Genomic DNA, 20,330 nt, shown 5'->3' with positions numbered 1-20,330 from the left:
TTATTCTTTGAGTGTTATTTTGTTAATCATCACCATGGTGGCCAATAGTGAAGTTGTTCAACGGTTGAACTCTTATAAAGGAGAAACTAATACAAAAATTGATGCTCCCACTACCATGATCACGCCCCCTTAAGACAATGGTGGAATCTATCCAAGTTTCTATGGGATCCATGCAAGTTTCTATTGATCGTTTGGTGGCAGCAGATAAAGGAAAGAGTCTCATTCAATCTGGGGATTCTTCCAACACCACTCCACAGGATCTGTCAGTATCACTACCACCACCGCCACCACATCATACACCACCACCACCACCTCCACCACCATATGGAACTGGTAGACATGATGATGGAGCAGAAAGAACAGCAAAATTGGATGTCCTTGATTTTTATGGAGACAACAATCCAAAACTGTACTTTGACTGGATTCATAGCTTAGATACATTCTTCAGATGGTACAGGTTGACTGAGGCTCCAAAGATCCTATTTGCAGAGGCCAAACTGAAAGGCATGGCCCGAGTCTGGTGGATCAAGCAACAACAACAGAACCAATCCCGAGGCATTGGTTTGGTCACTACTTAGGCTAAAATGCATGAAGTCATGAACCAGAGATTCTTGCCTTCTGATTACAAGCAACGTATGCATCTCAAGTTTGCACAGTTGAAACAAGAGAATTTGACCGTTGAAGAGTATGTTGCTAGATTTTATTATTTGGCCACTCGTTCTGATTTTGAGTGAGATGAAGTATTAGTGGCACAATTTCGCAATGGTTTGTACCCTCAACTTAGTGTTGCCCTTACTTCTAGTCGACTGCCTACCATGGAAGATGTCGTACAAGTAACATATCAGGTTGAGGAAAGTCTGAAACGCCCATATAATCGGAAAAATTTTACAGATACTTTTCCTCGAGGAACTAGTTCCGTTCTACAACAGCCTCCTACCCAAGAAAGGTCATCTAGCAAACCACATGCTAGTGCTACATCTATGGCCTCTTCACGACCTAGTCGGCCGTATTCTCCGCCTCGACATGTTTTTAAAATGTCATCTTCACGGCCTACTCGTCCATACTCACCCCCTCGGGGTGGTTCAGATAAACTTTCTGATTCTTTAAATTTACAGTTCGGCGCTACTCATCCATGGATTTGGACATATCAGTGCTTAATGTCCCAGCCGTTTGATTGCTTTTATTGATAAAGATTCTCCTATACCATATATTCCTAAAGAGCAACATGGTTCTGACACAGTTGATTTAAGGGAAGAGCGTGCGCCAGGTGAAGTCAATGAAACTTTCAGTGATGAAGACCAACATCCTTTTTATGTCATTCGTCATGTGTTGACCACTCAGAAAGCCATTGATAATGAAGATTGGCACCGCAATAGTATTTTCTAGACTCGTGTGAAGTGCAATGACCAGTTGTTAACCTTGGTCATTGATGGAGGTAATTGCACTAATGTTATCTCTGAAGACGTTGCTCGTAAGCTAGGATTGAAGACAGAGCCACATCCAAATCCCTACAAGGTTGCTTGGGTGAACAACACTAATCTCAAAATCACAGATAAATGTTTGGTCACATATTCTATTGGTGGATTTAAAGATACAGTCCAATGTGACGTCCTCCCTCTGAAGGTGTGCCATATCCTTCTTGGTCAACCTTGGTTGTTTGACAAAAAAGTACAGCATTGTGGCTATGCCAATACCTATGCTTTCAAATATGCCAACAAGACTATGAAGTTTCATCCTGCCAAAGATCTCCCTGAAATTAAGCTCAAGAAGATGGTGGGATCGTTCCTTATTCAGCGTATTCCTTCAGACGGTCTCCTCGGTCCTTTCCCTGACTCGACAGAGTCAAGTTCTTTTCAAAGGAGGAGAGTTGATGCAGATACGGCTTCCCTTACCTGGTTGGACCAACATAACCAGCTTTGGAAGCCAAGAGCCAATAAGAACCGGTCCAACCCAGGGTTTTGGTCCAACCCTCTCCAACAAGGGTTGGAAATAAAATTAGTAGTTTACTTAGTATTTTATTTCATGCTTTTACATTCCAGATTTGAACCTAGGAGTTCAAATTTATTTCCTTGCATTGGTTTCCTTTTATGGTTGTTTCCTAGTTTAGGCTAGTTTCCATTTCAGTTAAGTTTCTAATTTCATGTTCCTATTTTCCTATTTATTGGCTTAATCAATTGAAGACTTAAAGTGATTTGATTATCAATGAAGGATTTGAATTTGTGCAAGTGTGATTCCCCTCTTTTCCCCCCGTACTTTGATTTCCCCTTTCTTCCCTAAGGTTCTCCATCAACTCAATAGTATTAGGGCTTAAGGTTCTACGGTATAGATCACCTTGGGAAGAACTTCCTTCGCTCTAGATCTCAGGCCAAAATGAGTACTTCCGAGAGAGATCGATCAAGCCTTCTGCAACCAGTGAAGTAACAACAACAACAGAGAAAAGGAAGAACAAAGTACAAGGAATGGGAAGAGGAAGAGAGAAGAAAAGAGAAAAATCAGAGATGGAGAGAGTAGAGAACCATGCACGGCAACCATGGCTCAATCCATAGTTGTCACGGCACCAAAGCGAACTAAGGCAGTGGAGGGTTGTCTAAGCGCTTAGGCGAGAAGGCGCCCCACCTTAAGGCAAATAAGGCGACCAAGTGTTATTTTTATTTTCCCTATTTTATCACATTATTTAGGAAGCTATATATACCTTGCATTATAAAAATCAAGATTAAGCAACATCAAGTCATTAAAAATCAACATTTAGCCATATTAAATCATAAAAAATTAACATTAAGTTATATTAAGTTATAGAAAATCAACATTTAGATAAATGCTCTTGTTTTATAAGAAGTTTGATTGGTTAAATGATTTTATTTTTACTTGAGACTTTTTGTAATAGTTATAACATAAAACCAGCTTTCCAATAAGTCTAAGATTACTTAAATCTGATTTGTAACGACAAAGTTATGCTCCGGTCAAACTTATTTTCAAGTGCGCGAATACCGTTAAAATCGTCTGAATGAAAATAATTTTATGGATATCAAAGCAAAAGATTATTTTACCGGACTTTTGGTTTTTAACGATGCTTTAACATGATAGAATTTATAAAATTTTCATAATTGAGAAAAAACCCCAGCATTTAAAAGTTGAAAATTGCCACTATAACCAAAATCCAGTTTTTGTTCACTGACTAGGGGGTTGACTTTTTATCCTTTTGGAATTTGATTTTTAAACTATTTTTATTGGATTCAAATAGGGGGTATTTGCTTATTTATGAATAATATCTTAAGTAAATGATCTTAAATGATATTTGGCATAAATAAGAGACAAAACCCAAGGCGACATGCAGTACAAGGCGACTGTCGCCTAGGCCCCAGGCAAACCGCCTGGACGCCTAGGCGTCGCCTACAACTATGGTTCCATACCAAAACACATTCCTTCAATTTTCAATCAATTCTCAAAACTGAAATCTTCATTGAGTTATATCAATATAAAGGCAAGCAAAGTGTAACAATGGACGCTAAATAAATTGGAAACTATCCTAAATTAGAAACTAAAATTTAAAATTGAATCCCCCTACTAACTTGACCACACCCTACACTAACAATAAAGGAAACAAATCAAGGTATTAAATTAATCCCAAAACTTCCCACGCCCAACTGCATCACCTAGTCTACCCCTTCTCTTTAAATATGAATTCTTTCTATTTCCTAGCCCCTATTTATCTATTAAACAGCCCTTAATATTATATTTATTTACAATTCCCCCACTCCCTTTGTAAACCTTGAGATAATTACACAATCGCCATTGTCATTTCATAATTTGGCTATTATTCCCTTGGGTGGGCCCATGAGAAATCCGAACCAGGGTTTTTGAACCCCAGATTGCATTAAACCTACATCCATTTTTGTTGTTCAAAAATAACCAAAATCTTATTAATAATTGAGAGAATGGCATATTACCATCTTCAACTTCTCAGAATCACCAATCCTCATGCATCTTGACATAATTAAAAATCTACCACAATCCAAACTCCTATATATATATAGATGTTGCTACTTTGCATGCAAGTGCTATAACAATCCATCCAAAAATCATATTAACTTTGATGGCACCTACTTTCCCTGTAAGGCTAACAGCACAGCCCACTAGAATCAAACAAAATTTGCCAAAATACCTACACAGTACACAAATTTGAAAGAGGGGGGGGGGGGGAGTTCCAAATCCATAACTCCAAACTATCCTATAGAAACGAGGACCAGAGCATCAAGTTTTGATACCTCTGCTTTGACCCCCTTTTTATTACTAGAAAGATACAACCAAAAGAACTGCAAAATCCAATATTAATATGTTATGTCCACTGAGACGATGGACGGCAGGAAAAACCTTAAGAACATGATCAATACACCAACAACACCTGATCAATTACATGAGCAGAAAAAGAAGTTAGTGGTACTTAGTAATTGGACATGCGCATCCCTTATATGGTTACATGGATACCCAATGATACCTTTTTTTTGCCATGTGATTTGATTAGGTGAGTTAGCTACCAACCTGAAGCAATATAATCACTGCCCAAAACCATACAGTATATGATTTGCAATGTGATGATTTAAAAAAATAAAAAAAATAAAAAAAAATAAAAAATAAAAAAAAAAAACACCACACCACATACAGAAATTTTGTTTTCATTCATCAATGGTTGTCAAAAGATTCAGCATATGTAACACAAGTAAACTACAAAGAATACTGAAGCCAGAATGTCGATCTCATACAAAGTGACAGTTCTAATACAGAGACATTTCAGATATAAAAATGTTGAAATCATACCTCCAGATAGGACCCGCACAGTTGCTCCTGTGCTCTCCTGTATTGACTTTATTAGAGACCCTTGCTTTCCAATTAGATTAATGGCTTGTGATGATGCCACCAATAACCTGATTGAATACATTACAACTCCAGAAGCTGCTAAACCTGCATCATCACCCTCATTCTCTGGTAATCCTTGAACCCGTTTGAATACTCTAATTACAGCATCCATTGCAGGAGATATTTGTGTGTCTGGCTCTTCCTTTCCAGATATAAGGACCTGAAAACAAAAATTGATACAATTGTAACCAGAGTTGAGAAGTTAGTGGCCATAGTTTTTAAGGCGCTGCTAAGGCGACTTGGCGCTAATGCGGTCTAGAGATGGTAAGTCAGTGCTCCGCCTTATGTGAAGTGGTGCCTTATGGGGTTTTTTTTTTTTTTAAACACATTTAAAAATTACTTGATGAAGATTCCAAATATAGATTTTTTGTAGGTAGGTACATGGTTTTATTAACATGTGAGATGTATGAGATCAACTTTACTCCACCAAAAATAACCAAAACAAACAAAACAAAAACACGATTCACAAACAGAGTTTGGATTTTGTCAAGGGTTTTAAGAAAAAGCTTTGAGAATGAATCAAGGAACAAGGAAGAACCACTGATCCAGGCGACCATTTTGCTCCAGCAGCGGTGAGTTTCATTCTTCTTTGATAGGAATAGAAATATATTGGATGACCTTAGGGCTTAGGCACTCATTTTGACATCATAGAGGTAAGTATAATAAATACTTATATTTTTTATGTCTTCTTTTCTTTATATTTATAATTTTGTTTTATAATTATGTATTTATATTATATGTTAATATGTTATGATGATTGATGATTGATGAAGATGAATTGATGAAGATGAACTTAGTTTATTCACTTTATTGATTTGTTTTCTTGATGAATATCTTACATTAGTATGAATATGAACCTTTAAAATTTATTTAACATATAAGTAATAGGATTCAATGAGGATTTGAGCCAAATAGATTAGTTTTATAAAAAAATTACACAGGAACGCTTTAGTCGATAAGGCGACGCTTTATGTCCGCCTTATTGCTAAGGCGCTCTGAAAGACCCTCAAACAGCTCCGTCTTGCCGCCTTAAAAACTATGATTGTGGCTAGGAATTGTGATGCATGGGTCACTTATATTTCAAGGTACAATGCACAGTAACTAGTGGCGTCACCCAATTGATTCAATCATATATGAAATGACAGCTTGAATATCAATATAGAAAAATATCCCATGAAAAATAAACATAGAAAGTGTGGACCCATAAATGCATCTCAGATTAATCAAGAGTAAAATCCAAGGCATATATTTGTGTCGCATAAGACACCGGGAGTCGGAATGCAACACGAGGAGTTCAAAGAAGAAAGTGGACCTCCTGGATTCAGACAAGTTTAATGTTTAAATTAAATAAGAGAGCCTTTTGGGGATTTGTATCGTATATGCAGAGAAAGGGCATACCAGCACAAGTACAGAATGTCTCTCCCCCACCCGGCCCCCGCCCCCGCCCCCGCCCCCGCCTCCTCCCCTGCCCCCACCCCCAAACAAGCTTTTCTAGAAGGAAAAAAAAAGGTAGAAACTGAATGCTATAATACAGGGTAGGCGATGATTTATGTCAAAACAGATGAAGCAAGATATGGAAGGAAATTCAGAGATGCATATGTCATCACTTTCAAGGGATTCATACAATATCAATGTCAAGATCACGTCCACTAAGCCTTCAAGCACTCAATAATGGCAAAAAAGCTCAACTAAGGCCAGAAGATGCAATACATAGGTACAAAGGCAATGATGCAGGTGGATTAATAGACCTGCAGGTGGGCCAAACAATAGGATAGAAGCTAAGCTAGGGATTCAAATATCAGATCAGTACTCAGAATTGGGTCACTAAGCTCTAAAGTCTAAACTCATCCTAGGCCAAATATTTTCATTGTATTATGGATAGCTTAACCGCCATAGTGCTTGCCTACAATTGTCTGACCAGCCTTTGATTTCTTTCAATTCCAAAAATTCTTACGGACTCTACTTGTCATTCATCAAAAAATAAAAAATTATAATATAATAGTGAGGCAGTGCTAGCATAAACAACCAATGCCCCACAACCACATAGATGGGCAATAAAGTTCCTAAGAACTAAAAAACAAGCTGATGGGGATGGTAGGCTGAACACAAGGGTTCAGATAACTTACCCAGTAACAGGATGACAAATAACCTTAAAACCAGAATTTGAATGATGTATAAATGTCAAAGTCAAACTTTCAGATGGTGTTCCAAATCTGGTCAAAATGTAGTAAACCAACAGCATATAAAATCCCAAAATATTATGAAGATCCAACAGTTCGATTTGTAACAGAAATTAAATATTCAGAATCTGGTCACAAGACAACCAGATTTGGATATTTTTAATATCTGTTTCTGATCCGAACCTCTCAAAACACTGGTCGAAGGACACCTTAGGGCAGTCTTTTCATGCCCTAATACCTCACTTCAATCTAGTGGCTAGATTCCCTACAATATGGAATCTAGAAAAGCCCCAAAATAACAGAGCAGCCGCTGGTTGCTCCTTAATGGGCTTTCAAAACTGTATCATAAACCCCAGTAAACTCAATGTGTAAACAGTAACTTGTGCAGAGATTAGCCTTCCCAAATCAATAGTTTAACCAAATCTCAGCAGCATACCCAAACCATAAAAATTAAAAAACAACTCAGCAAGACCAATCGATGGAAGAAAACAGTGACTTAATTGTGTAGAAAAACAACAGAGCAAAGAAAAGGGATATGACCTTTAATTTCCTACCAACGGCCTGGATCAGATTCCTACCAATCATGTAGAAACAACGAGGTCGAATACCCAGCGTGTAAAGCTGGGTTACACGCAACATTCAAACTCTCGGGGAAATGCTTTGAGGTGTATGGCAATTCCCTACTCATCATCCGTCAGACCACCAATCGTGTAGAGCAAGGTTCACGGTATCGGGTTACGACCAGGTTTCGACCCCTGGGGAGACCGAAATTTCGGTCGAAACCTGGGAAATTTCGAGGATACCGGGGAATTTTTCCCGATATGGTGGAAACTTAGGTTTCGACCCCCCAAACAGTGTTTTTTTTGTCTGATTTTTTATGTACATCCTATTTTAAACATTTCTAACACATTCACATCATTAGTTTCATTAAAAAAAAAAAGTCTTACTTGTGTGGTGAACCAAAGGTTCGATAACCATTATGCTGATTTGTTGACTTAAATCCTGAAACTATACTACATAATGACTATAAATCCAAATGATCCAAAATAAATAAAAATATTACATCATCAACAGTAGTGACTCAATTACTCAACACTCGAAAGTAGTGACTCAATTCCAAATAATGTCTAGGCGGTTCCATCCAAGTAGTGACTCACTACCCTCAAGGCACGCATGTTATCTTTTCTTACATTATTTAGTAAGCTATATATACCTCATATCATAAAAAATTAACATTAAGCCACATCAAGTCATTAAAAATCAACATTTAGCCACATCAAATCATAAAAAATCAAAGTTAAGTCACATTAAATTATAAAGAATCAACATTTAGAGAAATTCTCTTGTTCTATAATAAGTTTGACCGGTCAAACGATTTTTATTTTTATTAGGTATAACATAAAACCAACTTTCCAACAAGTCTAAACCTACTTAAATATGAGTGGTAATGACATAATTATGCTCCGGTCAAACTTATTTTAAAATGTGTGAATGCTGTTAAAATCATCTTAATGAAAATAATTTTAGGAATATCAAAACAAAAGATTATTTTACCGGACTTTTGGTTTTTAGCAATCTTTTAACATTATAGGATTTATAAAATTTTCATAATTGAGAAAAACCCCAACATTTAAAAGTTGAAAATCGCCCCTATAACCAAAATCCAGTTTTTATTCTAGGACTAGGGGGTTGACTTTTTATCCTTTAGGAATTTGATTTTTAAACTATTTTTATTAGATTCAAATAGGGAGTATTTCCTTATTTATGAATAATATTAAGTAAATGAATAAAAAATATTTACTTAAATGATATTTGGCATAAATAAGTGCCAAAGCACTGTTTCCCCAAGTTTGGTAGTCAAAAAATGAAAATCTCCACTGTTTCCCCAAGTTTCCCACACTTGGAAAAAAAAATGCACGAGAAGGTCGAAATTGGGAAACATGGTCGAAACTGGTCGAAACTAGTCGAAACAGTGGATTTTCGAAAGTCACCAGAGGTTTCATTTTGACCTCTGGCAATACTTGCGAAACATGCATAGTTGTCAAGGCGTCGCCTAGGAGTCGCCAAGGCGTCCAGGCGGTTTGCCTGGGGCCTTGGCGACCGCAGCCTTGTTGCACTACATGTCGCCTTGTATTTCGGCACTTATTTATGCCAAATATCATTCAAGTAAATGTTTTTAATATTTGCTATTTCAATGTTTTTAATATTTGTTATTTCAATGTTTTTAATATTCGTTATTTCAATGTTTTTAACATTCATTATTTCATTTACTTAAGATATTATTCATAAATAAACAAATACCCCCTATTTGAATCCAATAAAAATAGTTTAAAAATCAAATTCCAAAAGGATAAAAAGTCAACCCCCTAGTCCAAGAACAAAAACTGGATTTTGGTTATAGGGACGATTTTCAACTTTTAAATGCTAGGGTTTTTCTCAATTATGAAAATTTTATAAATTCTATCATGTTAAAACATTGCTAAAAACCAAAAGTTCGGTAAAATAATATTTTGTTTTGATATTCATAAAATTATTTTCATTCAGGCGATTTTAACAGTATTCGCACACTTAAAAATAAGTTTGACTGAAGCATAACTTTGTCATTACAACTCAGATTTAAGTAATCTTAGACTTGTTAGAAAGCTGGTTTTATGTTATAACTAATACAAAAAATCTCATGTAAAAATAAAATCATTTGACCAGTCAAACTTATTATAGAATAAGAGCATTTCTCTAAATGTTGATTTTTTATAACTTAATATGACTCAATGTTAATTTTTTATGATTTGATGTGGCTAAATGTTGATTTTTAATGACTTGATGTGGCTTAATCTTGATTTTTTATGATACAAGGTATATATAACTTATTAAATAATGTTAGAAAATAGAAAAAATAAAAAATAACACTTGTTCGCCTTAAGCCGGGTGCCTTCTCGCCTAAGCGCTTAGACAACCCTCCACTGCCTTGGTTCGCCTTGTCGCCGTGACAACTATGATTACATGCAAAATATTGCATGTTTTGCTCGAGTTCTTAAACAATAGTGTAAAGCTTCTTACTCTCTTCAATCTCTCACAGCGGGTGTACCTAGTGCACAAGGCTCCCACCACTACATGGTCTGGCGAGGGTCATAATGTAAGCAGCCTTACCCCCGCTTGTGGAAAGGTTGTTTCCTGCTCAAACCCATAACCACTTGGCATGATTCAAGGTTTCCACTGATACCGTCGAAACTTCCCACATTTTGACGATATCCCAGGACTCCAATTCCAAATACCATGTGACTTTTAAAAGTCATTGGTTTCGACTAGTATAAACCAAAATCCCCACATTTCGACCGAACTGTGGGAATTTTGGAGTGGACCAATGGGTTCGACCTAAGCCTTTATAAAACCTTCTTCAATGGGAAAACAAACCTTCTTATTTCAAATTCCGACCCTCTCACCCTATTTCTTCTTTGTGAAATGGGAAACTTGGGAAAACACTCAAGATTTTATCTTATGGCATCAAATCTTCATTCTAAGCTTGGATTTTGCACATTAATAGCAAATCTACATAAGGGAGCTTGGACCGAAAGGGTAAATCTCATCTTCCCCAAATCTTACGTGTCATCCTTCGAGAGCACCGGTTCATTTGGATATGGTGGTGGGTATGGACAGTATGGTGGATCTTCTACTTCATTTGGACAAGAGGATAGTTCAAGTGGTGGGTCATCTTTCTTACCAGTATCTTTGGGTATCCATCCCAATCTTGTGTGCGACATCCACATCTTATCGCTATGAATGAGCCATTACTTAGGCTGGGATACCTAGCTGATATTGATGATGCATCTTATATATGGACAGTGATGGACTACCAAAACAATTGGGCCCAAATCCTGTCATGGGACTCATATATGGTGCATTCAGAGGAGCAGCTACGACATCTGCAATGGTACGCAGCTCGTCAACTAGAACCGCCCAGACACACTACTTGGAATTGAGTGTTGATTGTTGACTATTGACTGTTGACTGTTGACTGTTGAGACTTGAGAGATAACTCACAATTATGTAATATTATGTATTTTGGATCCATTACATTATGTTTTGTTTGTTTTAAATTTTTAATCATATATTTCACATTTTTAGGTAGTAACTTATATATGTACTTATGTAGTATATTTTCAGTCAATGACTCAACGTGCATTAGCAAACTTTGGTCAACACCATAAGTATGACTTTAAGTGTTTTTTCAATGAAACTAATTATGTGAATGGGTTAGAAATGTCTAAAATATGACGTACACAAAAAATTAGGCAAAAAAGAGCACATTTTGGGGGTCATAACTAAAGTTTCCACCAAACCGAAAAAATTTCCCTAATTTCCTTGAAATTTCCCAGATTTCGACCGAATTTTTTCTCCCTAATGATCATAACCCGATAATTTGAACCTTGCCAGTTGATCACAATGGAGCAACCTTAACCGTTGTACCAAGGTCCACCCTCTTCACTACTCTCACAACATGCTAACTGTATCAAAAGCAAAAGCATAAGCCAGAATTCATTCATCATAATAGGAGTCGTTGGCCATGACCCTTGGAAGTTGTGGTATTAAACAAAAACTCCCGACTAAAGTAGGCAACTCTCTACCCACAATGGCACAATCATAGTTCCAGGTTTCGAGTTCAAGCCTAGTTTTGACAAAGCTCAAAATTTAAATATTTCCCGAAACCACAAATTTCGGCCAAGTTTCGGTGGTTGGTTTTGAAGCCCAAATAGCCAAATTAGGTCCAGAAACTTCTCGTGAATACTATTTTAGAACCTCTAAACATAGTGGAACCCACAGAATAAAAAAAAAACATACACACTTAAAAAAACATAGTAGGCATTGTACGTTGTAATATACATGCTCTAATATGGCCTATTCCACACAAAATTTAGTATTATAAATCATTTAATTCAATTAAAAATTTTAAATATGCATTAAGAATGGACAGACATAAAATTATAAGCATTTCAAAATTATCAAATATTATACACGGTTTAATACAAACATGGTTCTTAGTTTCGGTCGAAACTTAGAGAGTTTTGACCGAGACAACTCTTGAACTTGTCCGAGACAAAACCAAGGATCAAAAACTGGTTTGTATCAAGTTCCAAGTTCCAAGTTCCAACACTTGGTTTTGACCAAGAGCTGGGAGTTTAACAAGCTATGACATTGCAAAGGGGGATTTTTTTTTCCAAAAACTTGCATTTTTTGTCAAACTTGATTTTTCCTGCTTTTTGGCATTGTTCTACTCATTCAACCCTTTGACGGCTTGAATTTGTATGATTGGAGATTAAAGGTAATGGTTTTTTCCCCAAATATAATTTTTGGAAGAATTAGTATATAGATATATTGATGGGCACAAAATATATCATGGGAGACATGTCATGCATTCAAAGGAGCATCACTGACATCTTCAACGGTACGTAGCTCATGGATTAGCCCACCAAAAAACTCCATGTGGTAGTGAGTGGTAATTGTTGTAGAGACTTCTCTTGCGGCTGAGAGAACTCTCTCAACCAGAAACTAATCAACCTGAAAATTTAAGAGAAGAATTCTAACACAACGGATCTCTGAAGATCAACCAAAAATCAGTTGAAATAACAATATGAACACGAATAAAATATTCTTGAAACTAGAAGTAGTGATAGAAACCGAATCAGACTTGAATTCATGTAATTATCCCTCAGCATGGTTCTAAAGAATGGAACGGAAGGGTCAATATCGACCCGATCAAAACGGTATCGGCCTTGACCAATCCCCGATCCTGACCTTTCCAATCTCGTTCCACATGTATGGTTCAAGGGTAAAAACGTAATAAAATTGAGTTTAAAAACAAAAATAGGGATAGATCTGTCCAATATCGACTGATCCAATCCATTCTAGAATGGTATCGGCCTTGACCGTTCCCGAGTTTTAGAACCTTGTCTCTCAGTAATTAGTTGTAGAGATAACTTCTAGGGTTTAAAGTCACCCTTATGGAAAAACCAACCCACAGAATTTCAAGTCATTATGTGAAGTTGATGATCCTGAGCATAGCAGACACTACCAAATACCTTGGGAGGAACAGGGAAGGCAGCAGAATCTTGGAGAAGATCTAGAAGAGAGCGGAATGCCACAACCCGCCCAACAAAGGTTCGTGAACTTAGTTCATTCGGCTAGGTAAGTTTCTAGAACTTTTACCGAAGTGTAGGAAGTCTAGATACTTGTAGAAAAATCCTTTTTCTAGAACCTTCTGCCACTGTGTGGACAAGTTTAAAGAGACTTCTAGAGAAACCTCTAGAAGCATGGAAGCATCTAGATGATACTTAAACGCAGCTAAGAGAATAGGAGATTTCTAGATTTCTCCACTAAGAAAGTGGGAAGTTTCTAGTCTCCTTAACTAGAGCATTCCTAACCATTGGATGGAGGACAAGTGTAAACATCTTAGGCATTCTATGAGACCTTGGTTGCCTATAAATAGGAGTGGTCTCATTTGGCCAAGGCACCAAGCAAGTGAGCATCTAAGCATTATACTCATAGCTCTCAAGTGCAATACAAGTTCTTTCACTCAAACTCTTTTGTGCTCACTACTTCTCTTCCCAAGTCCCTTAAGGAGCATAGTAAGGCTGACTTAGAACTAGTGAGAGTGCTAAGAGCCTGTGCAGTTGCTTAGAAAGATCAAAGGTCGTGACAGGATGGTGAGAAACCAAGAAGGCATTCGGTTAATCAGAAAGGCGGCAGCAAGAACCGCATCATTCCAATATTGAAGAGCATGCATTTCAAACATAAGAGGGCAGCCTACCTCACAGAGTTGGCAATTCTTCCACTCAGCAACACCATTCTAAGTCGGAGTATCAACACAACTTGTCTGATGAATCATCCTATGGGCAAAAGGGTAGGAATAAAAGGACCCTTCGAAGTATATTTATGACCATTGTTACTAAGAAGGATCTTAATGGTAGCACCAACCTGAGTATGAATCATTCGGTGAAACTGCTGAAAGAATTAGAAGGTCTCGCCTTTGGTTCGCATTATATACACTCAAGTAATCCAAGAATAACAATCAATAAAAGAAACAAATCACCGATAACCATTGACAGACACATAGTGGGATGGACCCCAAATATCAAAATGTATCAATCAAAATGGAGTAGCACTTTTATTTCCGAAACAAAATATGTGATTCGAGTCGTTTAGCCAATACACATGCCTCACAAAAAAATTAACTCGAAGTAAAATGCTTACAAGAAAGAAAAAAGCTAGCTAATGTTCCCAATTGAGGGTTTCCTAACAGACAACATAGCTGTCAAGGCGTCGCCAAGGCAATGACTTGGCATCCAAGCGGTTTGTCTGGACTCTAGGCGACTGTAGCCATATTGCACTGAATGTCGTCTTATATTTTTTGACTTATTTATGCCAAATATCATTTTGTTATTTCATTTACTTAAGATATTATTCATAAATATGGGAATACTCCCTATTTGAATCCAATAAAAATAGTTTAAAAATTAAATTCCATCTTTTGTTTTGCTGTCCTTGAAACTATTTTCATTTAGGTGATTTTAACAGCATTCGCATACTTTAAAATAAGTTAATAAAAACATAACTTTGTCATTACAACTCAAATTTAAATAATCTTAGACTTGTTGGAAATCTGATTTTGTGCTATACCTAATACAAAAAGTCTCATATAAAAATAAAATCATTTGACCAGTAAAGCTTACTATAGAACAAGAGCATTTCTTTAAATGTTGATTTTTTATGACTTAATGTGACTTAATTTGATGATTTGATGTGGCTTACTATTGATTTTTAATGACTTGATGTGGTTTAATGTTGATTTTTTATGATACAAGGTATATGTAACATACTAAATAATATTAGAAAATAGTGAAATAAAAAATAGCACTCGATCGCCTTATTCGATGTAAGGCAGGCGCCTTGTTGCCTAAGCGTTTCGGCATCCCTCCAACGCCTTAGTTCGTCTTGGCACCATGACAACTATGACCGACGATGCCACTGTATTTAACTCAAATATGGGGGGTGACATAGAAGAAAGGCCTCATCAGAGACTAACGTCGAGCCATAATCAAGCAAATATAGACCACACACCCTACCAGAGCCAATACTGCCTCTGTTACAAGATCCTGGAAAACATAATGACATGGGAAAAAGGTGACTTTGCAATTATGACTGAAAGTAAGACTAACGTAAGACTAGAATCACAAATGATCCTAACCCCATGCAAGATCTCAAAATCTGGCTGAATAGGGAGAAATTCGAGAACTCACAAACTGTGGCTCAGATGGAGCTGAAAGTTGGAGTAGATGAAGGTCCTAGATGGGTCAACAAGCCCCTCAAAAGATGAGCCAATTCTAATGGTTGAATTGAGAGTTACGTTGTTGACATGAATTAGGAAACTTTCAACAACTTTCGATATCTTGCGATTTCAGACTCCGATAAACCTTAAATTTGGAGCAAAGGTCCCTCGTGTGATGCCCAAATATCCTTCAAATGATGAGCCTCAACTGATGGCTAGTTGGGAAGTTATGTTTTAATGAATGAAAAGGAAACTTTATGGAAGTTCTGCAAAACAGCAGCCATAGGCTTTCAAACTGGTCTTTCGATGGTGCTTCTAGGCTTCAACAATCTTGCTTTGATCACTTAGACACTCTCTCAGAGAAAAAAAAAATAAAAGGAAAATAAAAAAAGAAAGATAATTCGATAGTGGGGTTGAGAAGGGGGAAGAATCAGTGAATGGGCATCTTACCCCTCAGGTTTTTGGGTATCTCACCCATCAAGGTAATAGTTATCTCAGCCCATAGTTTTTAAGGCGCTGCTAAGGCGACGCCTTACTAGCGCCTTGGCGCTGATGCGGTCTAGAGATGGTAAGGCAGTGTTCCGCCTTACGTGAAGTGGCGCCTTATGGGTTTTTTTTTTTTTTTTTAAAACACAATTTTAAAATTACTTAATGAAGATTCCAAATATAGATTTTTTATTGGTAGGTGTATGATTTTATTAACACTTAAGATGTATGTGACCAACTTTATTCCACCAAAAATAACCAAAACTAACAAAACAAAAACATGATTCACAAACAGGATTTGGATTTTGTCAAGGGTTTTAAGAAAGGGCTTGGAGAAGGAATCAAGGAACAAGGAAGAACCACTTATCTAGGCGACCATTTTGCTCCTGTAGCGGTGAGTTTGCTCCGGCAGCAGTGAGCTTCATTCTTCATTGACAGAAGTAGAAATATAGTGGATGATCTTAGGGCTTAAACACTCATTTTGGCATCATAGAGGTAGGTATAATAAATACTTGTATTTTTTATGTCTTCTTTTCTTTATTTTTATAATTTTGCTTCATAATTATGTATTTATATTATATGTTAATATGTTATGATGATTGATGATTGATGAAGATGAACTTAATTTATTCACTTTATTGATTTGTTTTCTTGATGAGTATCTTACATTAGTATGAATATGAACCTTTAATATTTATTTAACATATGAGTTATAGGATTCAACTAGGATTTGAGCCAAATAGATTGGTTTTATAAAAAAATTACACAGGAACGCTTTAGTCAATAAGGCGACGCTTTATGCCCGCCTTATCGCTAAGGCGCTCCGAAAGACCCTCAAACGCCTCCGTCGCCTTACCGCATTAAAAACTATGTCTCAGCCATGCATAAACACTCAATTTCATAAACTTCCATCTCTATTAACATTATGATCAATCGGCTTTAAATAGCCTTACAAAACTTGGACATCTCAGCCATGAGTAAACACTCTTTCAGTTCCAATTTCACCTTATGTGTAGCATCCTAGCAATATTGGTAATTGTCATAATCATCATATTCTTCATCACGAACTGGTATATTCTTTCAAGCTTGCATAGTGACCCTTTTAGGTACATTGTAAGTGTTTTTAACAGTAGGCTGAACATTAGTTTAAGTATTAGAGTGAGCAGCAGTCGACTCTCTTAGTTCAGCTATCTGTTGGTCACATCCGTCCAACCTTATAGTCAAGGCTTGGAGGGCTTTCCACACATCTTCTAGAATGATTTGTTGGGGTCATTCTTCAGCCATAGCTCTGATACCACTTAATGTAGGAGTAGATCACAAGAAACTAACCCCCACAATGTATAACCCCAAACAAGACTAACTTAAAACACCCAAATCAGATTAGAAACACAAGAGGACACAACCCAGGGTTATGCCCACAAGAAACAAGCAAATCAATACCCCAAAACCAGAAAAAAAAAAAAAAGAACCAAACAATAGGAGAGAGAAAAAGGACCTGTGCAGGGTCCTAGAGAGGGACCTATGGTTGGCTGGGCAGAGCTCAGATGGAGCTGATCTTTTGGTTGAAGGAAGGCCTCACTATGGGCACAAAAACCCCCAAAGATGAACAACTTCTGTTGGCTGGTTGTGAAGAGAGAATCGGAAAGCCTTTTGCAGAGACAACAGCTGGACTATCTGGATAGCTCCAAGAAGGGGACCGAGTGGTCCTACAATGGCCTGGAACCATAGTTGTCACGGCGGCAAATCGATCCAAGGCAGTGGAGGGGTGGCTAATCGATTTGGCGATGAATCGCCCATTATAGCATTGCCATGGCGGTCAAATCACCCATGTATCATTTTTTATTTTTCCTATTTTCTAAAGTTATTGAATATGCTACTTTTTTATTTCCCCTATTTTCTAAAGTTATTTAACATGCTGCAAGCCTACAATATATACCCAACAACATATAAAACCAACATTAAGCAACATCAAATCATCAAAAATCAACATAGCCCTATCAAAATCACCCTGCATTTTACAAAAAATCGACCGCTTAGTGAATCAGGCATAACCTGGAGTCCATGGCGGTGCCATGGCGACCGCCATTTGTGAGTCACATAAATCGTAGCACTGCCATGAACTTTTTTTTCCGCCGGATGCCAAATGGCCGCCTTGGCGACACCTAGGCGATGCCATGACAACTATGCCTGGAACACCCCTTAACAGTAGCTCTTTAATCATACTACAGAGTAGAGAAGAGGAGAGAGAGAGAGAGAGACGACATCTAGACTATCTGGACAGCTCCTAGAAGGGGACCGAGTGGTCCTACAGTGGCCTGGAACACCCCTTAACAGTAGCTCTTTAATCAGACTGCAGAATAGAGAAGAGGAGAGAGATCACAGGTCACAAGAATGGAGGATTCCTGTCTATCAATTCTGGTTCTGATGCCTTGGACAGATCTGAAATTCTCTAAGCTCTTCACAATAACAGTAAACAGTAACAGAAATAGGAGATCAGAAATAAGGAAGCAATAACAAAGGGAAAGTGGGGGAGAAGGTGGCTATCTCAGCCTGGGCTTCTCACCCACAGCTATCCCAGCTGCTCTAAGCAAATTAGTTGCAAACTTCTTTATTCAAATCTGAGAAATAATGGTACATATGCCTCTCTATTTATAGAGGAAAAGTTTAGAATCATACTAAGACTAGGAGCTAGTTTCCAAAGAGGACTAGACACTCCTATTACAACTAGGAATTGAAAATAGAACTAGGACTTGACTTCTAACTCCAACATGGAGTAGGATTTCAACTAATAGTCCATAAAGGGCTTATGATCGATGGCCCACTGGGGGACTTACAATCGATGGGCCTAATGGCCTTCATTTAATTTACTAAATAATAAGGAACTAAATAATAAGCCAGCCCTCTCACTTAAGAGGGGCAGTAGTGGTCCTTTGGCTGGGCTTCCTCTTGCGATAGCCTAGCCCATAATATGGATCTACATCACCGACCCTCCCGATCACCCAGCCTCGTGGTCGACCCTCCAAGTCACCCAGCCTCGTGGTCGACCCTCCCGATGATTGAGGGAAGATCCTGAGGATCTCACACCGCTAGCTCAGCAGATCTCATCACCTGAGGTGCAAGGAAGCAATCTCTCTAAGAGATTTCCTGCCTTATCCGGACTCTCCAAATGTGGAGGCAGTTTCCTACTCGGACTCTTGCAAAAGATCTACTCCTCAAACAAGGAGTCAGATTCTTAATTAAGCTCTCCTATCAAATAGGGACACTTGCCAAACGTAAGACTCTCCACAACCGCCACTACTAACCTTATAAATACTAAGGTAAACCAACAAAAAAGGGATTGATTCTTTTACTACTGGAATCACCTGTGTGATTCTAACTTGCGTCAAAGAGTCCCCAACCAGATCAGCCCGGCTCTCCCCTATCTTTTCTCCTATGTAGGTCTAACATGGAGAACGCAATCTTGCGAGGAGGATCGTCGCCTGGTCATATTTTACCGCATCAATACCAATTAAGGCAACCCTATATTTCAAAAACCTGTTGTTGGGTCGCTACGGGTCCACCCGAATAATAAACAATTCGATTAGAAGGATAATGGCAATTTCATAATTGACTTATAAGTTCACGATCCGTTTTGGTAAAGAAAATACGAGGGACTAATTGGTAATTAAACCTGGAAAAGAGGTTCTCTCTGGAATTTGAAATGAGAATGGGACAAAACAGAAGAAAACTCAGAACAATGAGGGGTTTATTGGAAATAATCAGAGAATTTGGCCTTAACTTAAAAGAACAGATTAAGTTTTTTATTGGCTAATAGAGCAGATAAGGTTATCTTCAACTTAATGATGGAAAAATACACAGCAGAGGAGAGGATCCTCTTGGGGTTGAGAGAACCTATTGACATGAAAATTTAAGAGAATATTTTCTAACAGAAAGACTCTGAAGATCAACCACAAATCAGTCAAACTAACATTCTGAACATTAATACAAAAATTCCTGAAACTAGAAGTAGCGGTAGAAGCAGGATCAGACTTGATTTCAGGCAAGTATCTCACAACAAGAAGGTGTGAAAGAGCTAACTTTATAAGGTTTAAGTCATCCTTGAGGGAAAAACTAACCCCCAAATTTCAGGTCGTTCTGAGTTTCAGAGATGGGAGTACCAGCAACCTCTTATCAAACCAATGACATTGCCAGTAAAGAAATCAGAAGAGGATAATAGCAAGAATATCAGGTGAGGAAGAGGAACAGAAGATGGGGGTGGGAAGAAGAAAATAAAGAACAAAGAATATGAACAATCAAAAGATTTAAGAAGAAAATCAAACCTGAGAAAAAGACTAAACTGAACAGAGAATCTGCACAAAGGGGGAAGAAAACAGCAGCAAACGAACCAATCTGTAGACTCTCACAGCAACCACATATAACTCCAATAAAAT

General features: G+C 37.6%; 1 protein-coding gene across 1 annotated transcript in view; it reads right to left on the bottom strand.

Annotated features, from left to right (window-relative positions):
• The window catches only part of LOC122093764 (RNA-binding KH domain-containing protein PEPPER-like), a 44,806-nt gene that overhangs the window by 10,796 nt on the left and 13,680 nt on the right, over window positions 1-20,330 (bottom strand). Inside the window, exon 3 of the mRNA XM_042664235.1 lies at window positions 4,816-5,074. Within this exon, the coding sequence (XP_042520169.1) occupies window positions 4,816-5,074 (259 nt within the window). The remainder of the gene's footprint in view (window positions 1-4,815; window positions 5,075-20,330) is intronic.

The sequence above is a fragment of the Macadamia integrifolia genome, chromosome 11 (genome assembly GCF_013358625.1).
Source record: "Macadamia integrifolia cultivar HAES 741 chromosome 11, SCU_Mint_v3, whole genome shotgun sequence".
Lineage (NCBI taxonomy): Eukaryota > Viridiplantae > Streptophyta > Magnoliopsida > Proteales > Proteaceae > Macadamia > Macadamia integrifolia.
This window is presented reverse-complemented; position numbering and strand designations above follow the sequence as displayed.